The sequence below is a fragment of the Artemia franciscana genome, chromosome 11 (assembly GCF_032884065.1).
Source record: "Artemia franciscana chromosome 11, ASM3288406v1, whole genome shotgun sequence".
NCBI classification, from domain to species: Eukaryota; Metazoa; Arthropoda; class Branchiopoda; order Anostraca; family Artemiidae; genus Artemia; species Artemia franciscana.
The window spans coordinates 38,570,467-38,589,120 of record NC_088873.1 but is presented as its reverse complement, the minus strand read 5'-3'; the positions used below and the strand labels follow the sequence as shown (position 1 = coordinate 38,589,120).

The following is an 18,654-nucleotide window of genomic DNA, read 5'->3' as shown; positions in this document are numbered from 1 at the left end:
ATACAAAATTATAGGTTCTCTACCCTCCTCACCTTCCCCGAAGAAAAACTTCCTAGAAATTCCAAAACTATCCCCTAGACCTAAGACAAAACTGTGTATTCTCTGTTGTGATGATCGGAAACCAGTTTGACTCTGAGGAATATTGGCTTCAGCTACCCATTGTATAACCTCATATGATTGGTTAGGTGTTACGATACTTACCAATTATATAAAGTATGATTACTCTGACAATCTAGGCTAGACTGAAGAATATTTTTAAAGAAAAGGGGGATTTGTAAAACCTATTTTTGAAGGATTTCCTTGAGAAAAATTATTTTTCGAACCTTGAGTGTATACTCTCTTTCTGGAGAAATGTTATACTCCTGAAATTTATTCGAAAAATAGTGCATTTTTGCACCCATTGTTTTTTTCTATTTTTGAGGGGGCAGGATTCTTTTGACCTGGCTCAGGGGAGGAGGGAATTTCCAACTATATTCAAAGGCAACTGGATTTTGTAGTGAATCATGGAATAATGTTCTCAGTATTGACCCCTTGATCAGAGCGTGGAAATTGTACAAATAAATACGAATATCTTAAAATTAGTTTCCTGAAAAAAAAAGGTCGGAACCATTAAATAAGTCCATGAAGAATTATGGTATTGGCATGTCATATTGGCAAATAAAGTCACATTGGCAACTAAAGTCACATTGGCAACTAAAGTCACATTGGCAAAAAGTATAACAGCTTAAAAGCACAGGTTTCAAATGCGGTCTTATTTAATCTCATCTTAATAATTCAATAACAATCTTAATAATTTAATTTTGATAAACTAGTTTAATCTTAGCTTCATATGTATAACCTGGTGTTGACGTTCCAGTTCCAGAATTTGTATAAGGTATTTGTATAATGACGTTCCAGTGACGTTCTTATAACCTGATACGGACGTTTTGGTTCCAGAATTCGTGTAAGGTACATGGTATATGAGAGGTAAATAAAGTTCCAATGATGTTCTTATAGCCTGATGCTGACGTTCCAGTTCCAGAATTTGTATAAGGTACTTAGGTATATCACGATATATGATAGGTAAGTGATGTTCCAGTGACGTTCCAATGACGTTCCAATGATATTCTTATAACCTGATGCTGAAGTTCCAGTTCTAGAATTTGTATAAGGTATATAGGTATATGACAGGTAAATGATGCGCTAACAAAAAAAAATAATGAAGTTTTAAATGATATTTTCCAACTTAGGGCGATATCGATGCGACCACGACTATGACTGCAGAGATCAGTCTGATGAAATGAACTGCAATACCATGGTTTGTCCTAATAACACATTCCAATGTAAATCTGGTCATTGCATTGCTCAACAATTCAGATGTGACGGAGAGCGGGACTGCAGAGACGGAACTGATGAGGAAGGATGTGCCCCCCGATTTCCAAATGGAAGGTGAGTCCCTATTGTTTTCGTCATTCATGCACTCATGAAAGGGGAAGTAGGAGATGAACAGCTGTCCCCCCCCCCTTCTCTGTCGAAATCCCTCCAATGACTTCTTCATTTTCAACTATTTGAGGATAATAATTACTAGTCAAACCAAGTTTAGACCAGGAGTGGCAACCTAATAAAGGACGAAATACAGTCTATAGTAACTGACAGTTAAGAACACGTTTTGTGGTTTTCATTTAAAGGTGATTAAGAAAAGATACCTATATACATTTATTTTAATAGTAAAGTTTTATTGCAGAAACAAATTGAAAAAAAAAAGCAACTCCGTCTTAAAAAACAAGTAAAGTAAGTTTTTTTTTTTTTTTTTGCGTGGTTAGAAGTGATATATCTCCTTTTTTGTCCCCCAGTAGCCAAAAAATGTACTATTCTTCGTCTTGTTCCAGATTATGGGGGGCGGAATGCCCCTTCTCCCTCTCTAGAGTACAGCCTATGGTGTAAGAAAACGAATATAGATTTGATCATTACCATATTTAAATTCATTATATTAAAGTTACAGTGTTTTAAACGCCTTCATTCTTGAATAGTATTGACCATGGACAATTTACTTTCGGGGCTGTTTGGAAGTAGAATTTTTTTTTTTGCGAAAGAAGTTATTGGAGTTATAAAAAAAAATGTTAGTTTGGTTTATTTGTGAGCTCCCTAGTAAAACCTCAGATTGCGGTGTTTAATTAATGGAATAAAGGGGTACCAAGGGGTGCAGGGCATTGCCCTCTATATTTGAAAATCCCTTTTTTTTGGAGTTTTCATTGAAAAAATTCCAAAAATTTCACCTCAAATTCCCTCTCCTAGATTTTGCAATTTTTTTGTATTTCCATTTAAAAAATAGAAAATTTTCATTTCAAAATTGAATCCTCCCCCACTCTACATTTTAATTTTTGGCATATAGTGAAGTGTCTTTATTTTATCGTCTTCATTGACTTAAAATATTTTTTTTCAATCAGAACTTTTAAAAAAAAATTTCGTTTTATTTTATTTCTTAAATTTTACATTTAAATTAAATAATAAAGAAAATTTCAAGTTTGTATTCTGCTATTTAAAATTGATGGAAAAGGATGATTATTTTTGTAATAATCGTTATAATTACTTTCTAATACACTTTAATGAGGGTTATTATTTATTTTATTTTATTTAGTATTATTGTGAAAAACCGAGTTAAGCATTTTAAATAAGGGAATTTCCAAAGTTCAAAGTTTATCCTATTGACGGTTCGCAAGACAAACTCAGAGGAGCAGTTTTGAAGTTTAAGCTAAAGAGGAGTTACTCCTTCAGGAGAGAGTGATTGACTCCTCCTTGTTAAAACCTAATTGGTTTAAAACCTTATTAAGCTAGGAACTTGTACCCAATGAATTTGTTTAATACGGTGTTGCTCAAAACCATTTTGGCTCTTTTGAATAAAATCCTAGGCCAATTAGTGAAAAACTAAAAGTTGTGAAATTAAAACTATAATATAGAGTTATAAACTCAGAGGAGCAGTTTTGAAGTTTAAGCTAAAGAGGAGTTACTCCTTCAGGAGAGAGTGATTGACTCCTCCTTGTTAAAACCTAATTGGTTTAAAACCTTATTAAGCTAGGAACTTGTACCCAATGAATTTGTTTAATACGGTGTTGCTCAAAACCATTTTGGCTCTTTTGAATAAAATCTTAAGCCAATTAGTGAAAAACTAAAAGTTATGAAATTATAACCATAAATAATATATATAATTATTATTAATTATAAATAATAAATAATTATTTATGGTAAATAATCATAAATAACCATTAATTCATAAATAAAAGCCATATTTATTTGACTCCGGGGATGTTTGACTTCTTTAATTATTTTCTTATTTTTTAAATTAGATTTATTCATGACATCCCATTGAACCTTCTGTTGAACAGGTATCTGGTATACACTCAAAACAGTAAAAGTACATTTGAGACCAGGTATAATGGAGGTGGAAAAGTGTAAACGTAAGTGTAGAATTGTAAAACAAAGTATAAATGAGAGAAAATGATAGACAAAATAATAATAACAACACTAGATATTAAACAATACTAATAAGGAAAAAAAATGTAATTTCAAGAAAAAACCTAATAATAAAAGATTGAGTATAAAATTCTTCCAGAGCCCTTGTGTGGGCTGAGGGCGTCAAATTAACCTTTCAGTTGCTGAGTCTTTTTATAGGGACAAGAAGCAAGCTTACCGCCAATCTTTGTTAAAGGGGGTATCGATTCTTGGGCCTCATATTGCCAGTCAGAGTGTGAACCCACTGTGCTATCACAGGTTGTCTAATAATAATGGTCTTTATATTAAATAGAATGTGTTAAAGTTGTAGCTTTGTGTTTGATTTATTAAATGTAAAATTAACTATGAATCTAATATATGCAAGGTTTTACAAGGAGAGGGGAGGGTTAAAGGTTTGCTAATGTTATATTGACGGGATAGTTCCTGTTATTACTGAAGCTCCTGATATTATTCTTATTACTGAGTTTATGATCTTATTGATATTAAGCTCCTGATGTTACTGAAGCTCCTGATATTACTCTTATTACTGAGTTTGATCTTACTGATGATCTTACTGATATTAAGCTCCTGGTGTTACTGAAGCTCCTGATATTACTCTCATTACTGAGTTTATGATCTTACTGATATGAAGTTCCTGATGTTACTGAAGCTCCTGATATTTCTCTTATTACTGAATTTATGATCTTACTGATATGAAGTTCCTGATGTTACTGAAGCTCCTGATATTACTCTTATTACTGAGTTTATGATCTTACTGATATGAAGTTCCTGATGTTACTGAAGCTCCTGATATTACTCTTATTACTGAGTTTATGATCTTACTGATATTAAGCTCCTGGTGTTACTGAAGCTCCTGATATTACTCTCATTACTGAGTTTATGATCTTACTGATATGAAGTTCCTGATGTTACTGAAGCTCCTGATATTACTCTTAATACTGAATTTATGATCTTACTGATATGAAGTTCCTGATGTTTCTGAAGCTCCTGATATTACTCTCATTACTGAGTTTATGATCTTACTGATATGAAGTTCCTGATGTTACTGAAGCTCCTGATATTACTCTTATTACTGAATTTATGATCTTACTGATATGAAGTTCCTAATGTTACTGAAGCTCCTGATATTCTCTCATTACTGAGTTTATGATCTTACTGATATGAAGTTCCTGATGTTACTGAAGCTCTTGATATTACTCTTATTACTGAATTTATGATCTTACTGATATGAAGTTCCTGATGTTACTGAAGCTCCTGATATTACTCTTATTACTGAGCTTATGATCTTACTGATATTAAGCTCCTGGTGTTACTGAAGCTCCTGATATTACTCTCATTACTGAGTTTATGATCTTCCTGATATGAAGTTCCTGATGTTACTGAAGCTCCTGATATTACTCTTATTACTGAGTTTATGATCTTACTGATATTAAGCTCCTGGTGTTACTGAAGCTCCTGATATTACTCTTATTACTGAGTTTATGATCTTACTGATATGAAGTTCCTGATGTTACTGAAGCTCCTGATACTACTCTTATTACTGAGTTTATGATCTTACTGATATGAAGTTCCTGATGTTACTGAAGCTCCTGATATTACTCTTATTACTGAGCTTATGATCTTACTGATATGAGGTTCCTGATCTTACTAAATATTGTGCTTCTGTAATTTTTTTTATTCAAAAGATGGGAGGGGATAAGCACTTCTGTGGATGCCTATTTTTTGGCAAGTTTTTTGTTTGCAAATAAACTTTTATCCTTCTATTCCATAGGTTTTGTCCAGAAGACCGATTTGAATGTAAGAACCATGTTTGCGTCGACGAAGAAGATAAATGTGACGGTAGCGATGACTGTGGTGATGGAAGTGATGAAAGCACAGACATGTGCCAGAGCTTGTGCACTGGTCTGGGCAGATTCAGATGCAACAATGGAAGGTGTGTAGATTTTTTGTGCTTTACAAAATAACTTAAGTGTAAAATTTTTAATTAGTACGGGCAGGGGGCAAAGGGAGTGCCATTAAATTTTATGAACATGTCTAGGCTTCAAGACTCTTGCCAGTCTCACGTGCTTTTGAGATACTTTATCCCCCTATCCCTTATTGTTCAAGTGTATTCATGCTCTCCTTTTAGACGGAACTCCCACCTAGGAGACCATGTACCGCTAGGCTCCTAAAAAATGTTTTTCAAGAATAAATTTTAAAAGTATTACAAATAGTCTGTTTAATATGGGTCAGTAATAAAGTAGTATTTTAACCCTAATCGTAAGATCCTTATAATTCGTATACTAAAGGGGGTTGCAAATCTGGATGAAGAGGTGTAGACTTGGAAGAAAAATTGAGAATTACCTCCCTCCCTGGAGCTACGAGTGTTGTTATGGAGCTATGGGATAAGAATAACAACGATTTTTTTGTAGGAAAGGGGGTGTAGATTCTTTCCAACTATGTATTAATGATATATTTTATTATTTGTGCTTCTACTATTTATTTGCGTTACGCTATCTTTTCTTTACAATTTTTCTTTCATTTAATTAATTTTTTCATTAGAACACCCAATCTTCCTTTTCTTGTTTTTTCCCTTTGGCTATTAAAACTCATCCAGCCTTCGTTATTATTAATTTTGCAGGAACAGAGATTTAGAGAAATTATTATTTAGTTTCCAACTCTCTTTCTAAAACAAAACACTCGTAACTTGGCTTTAAATGCTTTTTTAAGTGCGAGACAAAAACAAATTTGTTTTAAATTTTAAGTTTTCAATTTGTTGTGCATTTTTTCTTTCATTTAACTCATTTTTTATTAGAACAACCAATCTTCCTTTTCTTGTTTTTTCCCTTTTGGCTATTAAAACTCATCCAACCTTCGTTATTATTCATTTTGTAGGAGCAGAGATTTAGCGAAATTATTATTTAGTTCGCCGTTTTTAGTTTTAGCTTGCACATTTTTTCCGATTTTTTTCTTTTTTCTTTACTTTCTGTTCCTTAGTTATCACAAAAATTTTATAGCTTCTTGTTTTTTGATTCTGGGTATCATCCTTCTCTGTGGCCTCTTATGAGGAAACATTGTAATAACAAAATTCTTATTTATAAAACATTTCTGCTATTCAGATTTTCTGTGTCGCTCCACTTCAATTTACGTCTTATCCACTATATTTTTGAATCGTTTTAATCTTTTTTGCATATACTTGAATTTGGAATATCGGTAAGTTCAAATATTCAATAAAAAAAATAGTCCCTTCTGGGCTTGACTGAATCTATAGCAGAAAAGCCTTTTTTTTAATTCTATAATCTTTGAAACAAGTATTTGCGAATCTTACTGAAGAAAACATAGTTAAAAAATAAAAAAAATAAATAGAAAATAAATAAATAAATAAAAAATAAATGAAAAATAAATAAATAGAAAAAATAACATTAAAAATAGGGAAACGCTGAAAACTAAAACTAAAATAGCTCTGTGATGTCGGAGTGGGTTTGATCTCAGCTTGGTAAGACGGGGCCCAGAGTTCAAACCCGCTGTGGCAAACACGCTGAAGGTCTGACGCAAGGAACTTACAAGTCAGGAAGCGTTTAATTTATCTTAATTAATTGTTAGTTAAGACAATCTGTTAAATTCAATTCTCTGCATGGAGTAAAGCAATAAATTTATTGAAATTCAAATTTTATTAAAATTAATTTTATTAAAGTATTAAGTAAGAATTTATAATGTTCCATTCAGAAGAGGCCAGGATAAAAAGAATCGAATTCAATAGGTTGGGGCTCAATTAGATTTTTTTGCAGGGTCCAAATGGGTCTAATCGCCCTTTATCTGGTCCTGACGACAAAAATGGTACCCTAATTCTGTTTTATACAAGCAGACTTGATATTCCTGAAACAGAACTAAAAATGTAATAGAAATCCTAGTTAACAATGCAGCAAATATATAAAAATTCAAATTTTCTAATACAATAGGTATTATTACGTAATAGGTATTACGACTATACAAGTCGTACAATTCTGTGCAGCGGGATAGGTCCTAGAGTCTTTAGGATAATGTTTAACTAATAGAAATCAGTAAAAATCATAATCAGGGAAAATCGTATAACAGGAAAAATTATTAATTTAACTAATTAATTAAATTAATTAATTTAATTAATTAAATTACATTAAATAATGTTAAAAATAATAACAACTAATATAGTTATTGTTATTTATAGTTGGGGTATGTTAATAGTTGTTCATAGTTGGGGATTTATAGTTGGGTTATAGTTGTAGTTATTCATAATTGGGGTTATAGTTATAGTTATTCACAGTTGGGGATTCATAGTTGGGGTTATTACAACTGACTGAGAATATGTACACATTGCAGATGCATTCCACAATGGCAGACCTGTGATGGTGTTGATAATTGTAGTGATGGTTCTGATGAGAATAATATAACAATGTGCCTTAAGCACAGAGAATGTGACTTCACCACAGAATTCCAATGCGCAAATCACAACTGTATTGACAAGTAAGTCTTAGCACTTTAGTTCATAAACTGTGTAACTTTGTAATCGCATAATTCTTTTAAGTCGTGAATAATTTGTAATTTATGAATCGTGTTTTTTAATTCATAACTTGTAAAATCCGAAAATTCAGAAAAATCCTGAAATTCATAGAGGATCAGGTGGAATGACCCATCTTAATGTCCCCATTACCTCAAACACCGACAATATGACTTCACCACAGAATTTCAATGTGCAAATCACAACTGTATTGACAAGTAGTCTTAGCACTTTAGCTGATAAACTGTGTAATTGTCTATTTGCATAATTTTTTCAAGTCGTGAATAATTCGTAATTTATAAATGGTGTTTTTTAGTTCGTAACTCGTAAAATCGGAAAATTCGGTAAAATCGTATAATTCGTAGAGGGCCTGAGAATGTGACTTTGCTACAGAATTCCAATGCGCAAATCACAACTGTATTGACAAGTAAGTCTTAGCACTTTAGTTCATAAACTGTGTAACTGTGTATTTGCATAATTCTTTTAAATCGTGAATAATTCGTAATTTATAAATCGTGTTTTTTAATTCGTAACTCGTAAAATCGGAAAATTCGGTAAAATTGTATAATTCATATAGGGCCAGGTGGAATGGCCCATCTTAAGATCCCCTATGCTAGAAACGCAGAGAATGTGACTCTGCTACAGAATTCCAATGCACAAATCACAACTGTATTGACAAGTAAATCTTACTACTTTTATTCATAAATAATTTGATTACATAGTTTACCAAAGCGTAAATAATTCGTATTCTCAATTCGCGAAATCGAATAATTTGATTAAAATCAAATAATTCGTAGAGGTGCAGGTGGGGTGGCCCACCTTAAGCCTCTCTGTACCTCAAACACAGAGAATGTGACCTTTACCACTGAATTCGAACGTTCACATCACAACTGTATTGACGAATAAGTTTCACCACTTTTTTTCATAAATCGTATAATCGTATAACTCGTAAAATCATAAATAATTTGTATTTCATAAATTCTATTTTATAATTCGTAATTTGTAAAATTGAAAAATTTGGTAAAATTATATAGTTCGTAGAGGTCCAAGTGGAATGACTCATCTCAAGGTTCCCTGGGCCTCAAGTACAGGGAATTTGACTTTACCACATAATTCCATTGCGTAAGTCACTACCACATTGACAAGTAAGGCTTAACAGTTTCGTTATAAGCCGTATAGTTCTATAATCGTGTAAGTAGTAAAATCGTGAACAGTTCGTAGTTGATAAATCGTGTTTTCATTATGAAACTCGTAAAATCGAAAAGTTCTGTAAAATACGCATTGATAAGTAAGTTTTACCGCTTTTGTTCGTAAAATCTGAAAAACAATACTTACGGATGTATAGTTTTTATAGGACTAGATGGAATAGCCAATATCAAGGCTCAGGACTTAATATCGACCATACGAAGAAAGTGAAAATATCCCATAAATGAAGTAGAAGAAAGGGTTTATTTAGCATCCCTCTTTTTAAGATGTTTTAGTCCTTATCCCCCAATAAAAAGGAATAGATATTTCGTGACGAGGACTTGCCAGGTGAGGTAGCTGCTTTAACCGTACAGATGGAGAATATGCTAAACATGTATAAACGATTTAAGCATTTCCTAGATTTTCTTCACATAGAAAAGTCACGGTAGATGTCTAAATTATTAGCTTTTTTGTGTAATGTAAAGGAAGATAAGCAAATTCTTGCCCTACTAACATGTTTTCTACTAGTTTTAAAACAATTAAAAGAGATATCTTAGAATGTTAATTCACTTACAAGAATAATTTATTGTGGTTTATGCATATGATGTGTTTGTGTAAATGATCAAATCAGACTTTTAAATTCTTTAATTATTAGGTCAATGTTATGTGACTTAAAGGATGACTGCGGTGATGAAAGTGATGAAAGAGGCTGTCATAAGGCAAAATCTTGCTCTGTGGAAGATAACGGTGGATGTGAACACAGCTGTCACAATGTCACTGGAGGAGGTTACATATGTGTTTGCAATAAAGGGTACATCATATCGAGAAGCAATCCCAAAATCTGTGATGATATTGATGAATGTGCAACCTTTGGTCATAATTGTTCTCAAGTGTGTACTAACCTTAAAGGCTCTTATATGTGCAGTTGTCTTGAAGGATTCACACCAGTTGATCCTCAAAGAAGCATATGCAAGGCTGATTCACCTTTGGTGGTGCTTATAGCGTCTGGTGATGACATAACAGCTGTCAATGTAACTGGAAGAAATCATCAAGTGGAGGTAATTTATATTCTTTTATTTCTACTGCTTCTACTAACAACTCACTGCAGCACCAAGCCGCCCGAGGCCAAAACAGCTACGCGCGCTCCTTCTCGGTCGCGACCTATTGAAAAAAAACCTCCTTACACCCTCCCCAGGATGTTCCCATTTCCCTTGCAACATCTTCCCACCCCAAACTGGGAAGAGTTGTTCTTCATCCGCAGAACGTGCCCTAACCATCTCAACCTTTCTCGCATTATAGCTCTAGAAAGCAATATTGGGAAATACACTTTTTGTCCAGCTACTCTTGAGCATACTTTTTTAGTTTGGTCGTCCAAATTTTTCCACGAATTCTCTGTTTGGTTGGGAGGGCCGAAAGAGAGTGTTTTCAACATCCAATATGAAATCTGTGGCAGGTCTCCTACTTTCTCGTGTTTCTACCGTTTTTTCCTTATTAATGGTCCTTTTTGTAATTTTTTTATGCTACAGTAGTTCCACTACAATTTTACGCCTTTATTCCATTTTTGAGGTTTTATTGTATGCCGTTTTCCGTTTAGTTCACCCATCTTGACCCAGAGATATTTGAAAGAAAATCTAGGATAACTTTAAACTAAATCTAAAAATAAGTACAAGATGTAAGATTTTGGCTAGCTTAGAAAAGAAAGAGAATCAAAGATGAAATTTTGCTTAACTTTATTTTCCTTCTTTTTATTCTCTTTTTTTCTGTCAATATGTTCTAGGAGCCTAAGTGTGTATTTTTGAAGGGAAGAAATTTGAATTTTGTTTGGTGATAGGGGCTGGTTTTCAGTGTTTTGAGGGTTTTTTTTAATGATAGTTTGGGTTTCAGATTATGGGTTCAGAATGATGAAAAGGAAAAGAGAAAAGGGTTATATTTTTTGTTTCTTGTTCAACTTTTTTGGTTGTCTTAGAAGAAATCAATAGAATTATCATTAAATGGAATATTGGTGGTTTTATATACATAATGGGATCATGTACAAGCATTTGGTTCAGGAATAAAGTGATATATATTTTTTTTATTTTTGAATAAGGAAAAAAAATCGTAAGATACTAGATGAGTCACTGTCAAGATGTCAAGTGTGATTGTCAGATATGTCATTGTTAACTTCTTGGATGTGAAATAATTAAAATAAAAAGTTAATCAGACATTTACTACGATTAATTTAAAATAATTAATATGGGTTAATTACTTTAGTTATTAGACTTTGCTATTACCTAGCTGTTTTATTAAAATCAATCATTACTAAAATTAATCAGAGATACCCGCATCATTAATCATTAGTGTTACTGACTAGTCACCATTTAAATCAAGGTCAAAGTAATCTTAGTCTCGTACTGGAAGAAGGAATAAAGCAAGCCTTTTATTATTAATTGTATCATTAATCTATGTGTCGTTTAGTATTTTAATTTGTAAAAAAAAATATGACAAAGCAGATGGCTAATTGTTAAGATGTCAAGAGTGATTGTCAGATGAGTTACAGAATCATTTTCAGTTTGTCTGATAATATTAAAATAAATGATTGAAATAATAAAAGTTATAATTAGAATAATCAACAAACAATTAAGATAATAACGTAAAATAATTATAAGTATCAAAATTATCTTAGTCGTGTTTGATTTATTGGAATAAAATATGCCGTATCGTTTGGAAAAGCTGGGACATCTATAAGAATTAAAATTTTTATTAAAGTAAATTTTAAATCCCTTATTTAGTTTTCAATTATCAATATATTAGAAAGGTTTATTTATATATTTTTATTAACTAACTAGGTTAACTCATTATTTAGGCGAATTACACATTTTAGATAACTAATGAGAGCCTTTCACCTTCCCAGGTCGTTCGTAGAGAGCGTCGTATTGACAGCCTTGATTACGACATAAACAGCAGAATTGTTTATTGGGCTGATGGCGCTGACCGCGTAATTAAACGCTCTTTCATCCCAGATGGGTCTGATGTACAAATTGGCCATGCACAAAATTTGAATATACCGATTGGGGATAGCGCCAGACCAACATCTATATCTGTAGATTGGGTTTCGGAAGTACTATATTTCATCGAGGCTGATAAACAAGGAGCCAAAGGAAAAACAAGAATTGTGGCTACAACTCTAGATGGCAGATATAAAAGATCAGTTGTTACAGGGGCGCTGGAGAACCCAACGTCTTTGGCTCTTAATCCAGCTACAGGTAATATTCTTTTCTCTTCATCTTACCAATAATCATTTTCATTTCTCTTTTTGTCGATTTCCTTTCATTATCTTCTTCCCAATGACCTATTTCTTCTCTTATAAACTTACTTGTCCTTTTTCTTACCAACATCTACATGTCTATCTAGTACTGGCCTTTGAGACTTATATCATGAATCTACTCATAGTTGATTTTTGAGGAGGAGGGGAGGGAGTTGGATAGTTTTGGCAACAATTAAGTTTTAAAAAACTATGTCGCTCCTTAATTAGTTGAGATGCGAGTAGTAGTGTAACCATAAGAAATGATAATTTATTGTTTTTAGTTTCCATTAGATCTGATTTTCTTAAGTTAAAAATAATTTAGTCCCCATTAAACTTTCATTTAATTAAATATACTTTAACATCGCAAAGTTTAAAAAATGCAAAAACACATGAAGTTAAAATACTACAGGTGCCCCTGAAAGTATGTTTTTTGGGAGGAATTATAACTGAATCCAGCTACAAGTGCATTTTCTTTTTCTTATCAACATCCATAGGTGAACCTAGTTCTGACTTCTGAAGCTTAGATCGTAAATTCAGTAATAGGTGGAATTTGAAGCTGAGGGGGGATTTAGGGAAAATACAAACTTTCAACGCATTATGCCGTTTTTTAACTGTATGTGATGGTTTGGTATGTTCCTGTAGCTTAAGGATTAGAGTAGTGGTGGCTCTATTTCTGGACAGTGCAGATGTCCCCACCTCCCTGTTTTTCTGCACTACAGTGGTAAACATTTTTTTTTCTTTTTTTTTGCACTCAAATTTTTGAGTGCAAAAAAATTTCTTTTTTTTTATATTTAAACTCCTATTAAGGTGCTTGAGGCTGAGGGGGGATTTAGGGAAAACCCGAACTTTCAACACATAAATAAAAAAATAAAAATAAATTAATAGATAAATGAAATAGATATTAAAAAATATAAATAAAAAAATACATAAGATAAAATTAAATAAATAAAACATATATAATAAATATAATAAAAATAAACTTAGAAAATATGTGACTATAAAATATCAATGGAAAAACTTCAATATATTACCAGTAGTTCTATAAGTTAATCTTAAGCTAAACTCAAGAGACTCTTTTTTTTCAGAACTATCCATATATTATAACGCTCCACTATATTCATAGTGTATTTAAAATATAATGTATATAGATATTATTGTATATAAAAATATTGTATATTATTTAGAATATAAGTATTTAAAGTGTATAAATATATTAAATATAATATATTTAGTTTATTCATTTTATTTTTCTATTGAAAATAATTAAGTGTGAAAATGATCAAATATATATATTTTGTCCACTTAAAAAATTGGAGTGGATTAAGAAACTGAGAATTAAGAAAAGTAAAATAAGAGTAATGTTGGAAAGTATTGGGAGTGGAAGTAATGATAAAGTGAGAAAGTAGAAGTGGAATACCATGAAAAAATCAATTGAAAATATGACGAAAAAGCTATGCTAGCTCCTAACCAATCTTCTAGACTTAATTGTTTTGACTTTAGCATTCCGTGCGTGACTTCTTTAAGGTAGTTGGGCATTACCCTTACTAACAATTTAGTCTCTTTTCGTAATAAAATTGTTTCTGATGCTAAGGTTAAACTTCAAGTGATTATTCTAAAATTGTTGCGAACAGGGGGAAATACAACCGCAAAGCCCTTTCACAAATTTATTCTTGCTTTTGTGATCACTCGGTTTTATATCTTTCTGGATTGTATTCTGTTTTAAAAAGAAAAGATTTAAAGGCTCTGAAGTCATCTTGTTTTCGTTTCCTCCAATTTTTGTTGTATTCTAAAATGTTTTCTATAGTAATTTAATGTATTATCAGAAGTTTTGTTTTTTTGTGTGTGTGTGTTCGTTTTATACTCCGCTGTTTCAAGTGGGTCACAAATAAATTATTATAAGAGAGGGTAAAGGTAAAAACAGAAAAAAAAATACATGACAAAAAAAAATTAACGATATAAAAATAACTTAACCACCATTACAACAAAATGAACAACTATATAAAATTGAGAAAAAATACTGAAGCATATGGATTTATTCACATTAAATAATTATGTATATATATATATATTAATGCCATGAAAAAATCAATTGAAAATATGACGAAAAAGCTATGCTAGCTTCACCTCTCACAGAGACTATCTGTCTTGGAATTACTCTAATTAGGCTTTTTAGTCTTTTATCATCACTTTGACCAAATTTTCCACTTAGACAGGACGAACTCGGTCTCAGCATGGCCTTATTAAACTGAACAAGTTCAAATAACAGAGTCTAAAAAGAAAATAAATTCATTGAAAATCTAAACCTTATAAAAAGAGGTTGATCTAAACCGACAAACCAAAGGAAAAAAACCCACTAAACCTTTTAATATTGATAGTAACTCATAGAAAAAAAAACTATTGTTACTTTATGCTTTTATATTTACCAGTGGTGCACTCAGAAAATATTTATGGGGGGTCTCATTGGGGGTCCCTCGGCCAACCAACAGTTTTGACTATTCCTTAGAAAAAATGTATTTTAAGGCATTATTTCAAGTTTATTTTAGCTCTTTGAATGTAAGTTTTGAGTAGGTACTAGGGAATGAATGATAAAATCGAGCACATTAAAATAGTTTTAAAAACAGAATGAAATTTTTTCTTGAGAGGAGGGGGGCTAAAGCCCATTTAGACCATACATTGGGTGCGCGCCTGGTGTCTACAAATAGCTCTGATATAGTTTGTATAACACAAATTTTATGGTCTGAGGTTTGGTAATTAGGGCTTTTTCTCAAAACTACTATTTTGCATTTCTATTTTGTGTAGACAAAATGATTTTTCTTTTGGTTTTTGATTTTTTATTGAATATTAATAATGGTATTTTTGAATTCTATGGTTTTTTTTTAAGAAAACACAAAAAAAAGTTTCTTTTCAAAATCTTTAAGAAATGTTAAAGAACGGGGTTTGCTCGTTCTCACGTAGAAGAATATTGTGAAAACCTTAGATCAAGTTGAACTTACTACATGTATAAATGTCATTAACTCTTTACCGATCATTAATCCGAAGAAAGAAAAAAAAATCTTTGACATTTTGTGCGATCGGTATCTGAACCGAGTATTGTACAGTCAGAGTTAGAAAGCTTCTGGTTCTTACAAGAGAGTATAATTTTTTTCTTTCCTATGGCTATTGTCTTACTGGCCTGCTACTAGCTACTTAAAATGGTTTGTTAATACATTGTTGCATCAATTCTTATTTATATTGACTAATAAATAAAGGTCCTAACGACCGTTGTAGCTTCGGAAGGTGAAGAGCATGGCATTAGACTTCACAGTCCGTATTTACAGTGTTGATTTTCGTTTTAAGCTTCGGAAGGTGAAGAGCATGGCATTAGACTTCACAGTCCGTATTAACAGTGTTGATTTTCGTTTTAAGCTTCGGAAGGTGAAGAGCATGGCATTAGACTTCACAGTCCGTATTAACAGTGTTGATTTTCGTTTTAAGCTTCGGAAGGTGAAGAGCATGGCATTAGACTTCACAGACCGTATTTACAGTGTTGATTTTCGTTTTAAGCTTCGGAAGGTGAAGAGCATGGCATTAGACTTCACAGTCCGTATTAACAGTGTTGATTTTCGTTTTAAGCTTCGGAAGGTGAAGAGCATGGCATTAGACTTCACAGTCCGTATTTACAGTGTTGATTTTCGTTTTAAGGCCCTTCGGCCAGGAAATACAGTAGGGGTTGTGATGGTTGGCCCTTCGGCCAACCATCCTGTACTTGTGCACAATCCCGCTGTTCAATTTCCCCAGATTTTGTCCGGATACCTATTCAGAGCGAGGTTGACTCTGGCGAAGCTTATGGATTCAATCCAGTGACTCCTGTTCCAAACTAAATAATAGTGACCCCACTCCTAGATTTGAACCCCCGTCCTAGCGGACTAAAAATTTCAAGTCTAGCGTGCCAACAACTCGGCTAGTGAAAGACTAAGGATTTAGACACCTTAAATTTTCAATTATTATTATCGCCTTTTTCTTGTAATTTGTTAATTAAATCGACTGACACTAAATTTTTTATTTAAATTAAATATGATTTATGGCTTTTATTCTGAGTGGCTTGATAGCTTGATGTATTTTGAGGAAAAATTGACTACCATTTTGCTGTTAGTCAAAATTGACATAATATGCCCAAATATGCCCAAAATATGCTCATACATACTTAAATTACAGAAATTGCGCATTTCAAAAGTTAAAGAGAGAGAAGATACAGAAAGAGACAAAGGAGCGGGTTTTATTTAACTGGCAATAATCAGCAATAACGATTTTTATAAATATACTTAAATATTAAAATACAAAATGTCGTTGAAGTATTCAATTATAATATTAAATTTGTATAACAAAAATACTCAGTCATATATATTTTTTCAGGAACAATGTTCTGGGCTGATGCTGGTACTGCTCCTCGTATTGAGTCTTCTTGGATGGACGGAAGTAAGCGACGTGTTCTTGTCTCAGATCGTCTTGGCCACCCAACTGGTCTCACCGTTGATCATAGCATGGGTGGCAATGTCTACTGGGCAGATGCTAAGCTCAACATTATTGAGAGTATGAGACCAGATGGTAGTGGCAGAACTGTCGTACTTCGAGGTGACTATTTAGATCATCCAATTGCTTTAGATGTGTATGAATCATCTGTATTCTGGGTGACTCGTGACAAAGGGGAGCTGAGAAAGCAAGATAAGTTTGGAAGAGGAGTTTACGTCCGTTTGGCTAAAGATATAACATCACCCAGCTCTGTGAAAATATTTACAGACTTCAGATACAACACTACCTTAAGCAATGCATGCTTAAACGCCCAGTGTTCTCATTTGTGTTTGCTTGTACCCGGTGGACATAAATGTGTATGTCCAGACAGTACTGGAACACAGATGGCGAGTGAAGTATTATGTGATGCACCATATGAGAAAGCGAAAGCTCTGCCTTTCCGCTGTGCCTGTCAAAACGGTGGCACTTGTGATGTAGATGAGAACGGCAACATGATGTGCAAATGTCCAACTGACTTCCAGGGTAGATACTGCGAATTTTTTGTCCAGAAGAGACTTGTGCCAGAAGAGTCCACTAACAGTGCTGCCATTGCAATACCAATTGTTCTGGTCATAATTCTATTAGCTCTTGGAGTTGCTGGTGGCTTTATATATGTGAAAAGATATAGGGGAAAGGGCAGCTCTTTCGGTCCTCTCAGTAGCCCGAGCGTTGCCTTCCGACAGGGCACAAATGTTGAGTTCGGTCCGACCGCGCCTCAAAGCCCTGACGCTGCTACAGAAGTAGATAAACCAAGAGATTTTACCAACCCAGTTTATGAAGCGATGCAAGATATACCAGCAGGTAGTGTTAACCCGGTTATTGAAACTGCTGTACTGACGCCATCTAGCGTGGTACACAAATCATCCCCGCGAATCAACTTAAAACGAAGAGAGCTAGATGTTAATGAAGTTGATACAGGAAAAGATACCCAACAACTTGTGGTAGAGGAAGAGTTTTCAGAGTGTTAACTGGACTTGCCTGACTTATGGAATGCCATAATAATCAATTATTATATGATAGGCCTATGTAATTGTGCCTTCTGTTTGGGCTGTCAACTGAATCCATCCGTCCAGATTCCTAACAGATAAATGTTGTTTTAAATTATGAAGGTTTTTACTGTTGAACAGATTGTAAATAGGAATTTGTTATTTTATGCGAACGAAGATTAATAAATTATTGTTTAACTAATATTTTTTACCTTTGAGGTTTATTTTCTAGCCCGACGCCATGGCAACAATGGCTCAAAAAGCACAAATAAGCATAAGCGTTTCCGCATTTAGGATTGAATTTTTTCGCTGCAGTTTTAAAGGGGAATTATTATATTCCAGTCACCAATACTATATTAGAATATAATATCCCCTGTAAATATGCCTTGTAGATTTAGATTTACTAAATTTCGTAGTTACAAATAGATTACCCAAAGATTTACGTTCGACATTTAGAACAGTACTGTTCTGAACATATTCTGAATCTAATAAAGGTGTTCTCATGTAGATGTTAAATTTCGCAGTTACATTTAGATTTCCCAAAGATTTACTTCTGTCATTTAGAACACCTACATCTACCAGGGAATACAATACTCTATATAGTAGTAGTAAAAGAGATATTCTACTTTTCAATAAAAATCTGTATTACA

At 33.0% G+C, this 18,654-nt stretch overlaps 1 protein-coding gene across 2 annotated transcripts in view; it reads left to right on the top strand.

Moving 5' to 3' along the window:
• The window catches only part of LOC136033192 (low-density lipoprotein receptor-related protein 2-like), a 159,821-nt gene extending 141,615 nt beyond the window's left edge, over positions 1–18,206 (top strand). For both annotated transcript variants that reach the window (XM_065713900.1, XM_065713899.1), the window contains 6 exons: positions 1,230–1,428; positions 5,261–5,422; positions 7,825–7,968; positions 9,843–10,245; positions 12,078–12,429; positions 16,863–18,206. In XM_065713900.1, the coding sequence (XP_065569972.1) occupies positions 1,230–1,428; positions 5,261–5,422; positions 7,825–7,968; positions 9,843–10,245; positions 12,078–12,429; positions 16,863–17,986 (2,384 nt within the window). In that variant the 3' untranslated portion in view covers positions 17,987–18,206. The remainder of the gene's footprint in view (positions 1–1,229; positions 1,429–5,260; positions 5,423–7,824; positions 7,969–9,842; positions 10,246–12,077; positions 12,430–16,862) is intronic.
• Positions 18,207–18,654: the final 448 nt, after the last annotated feature.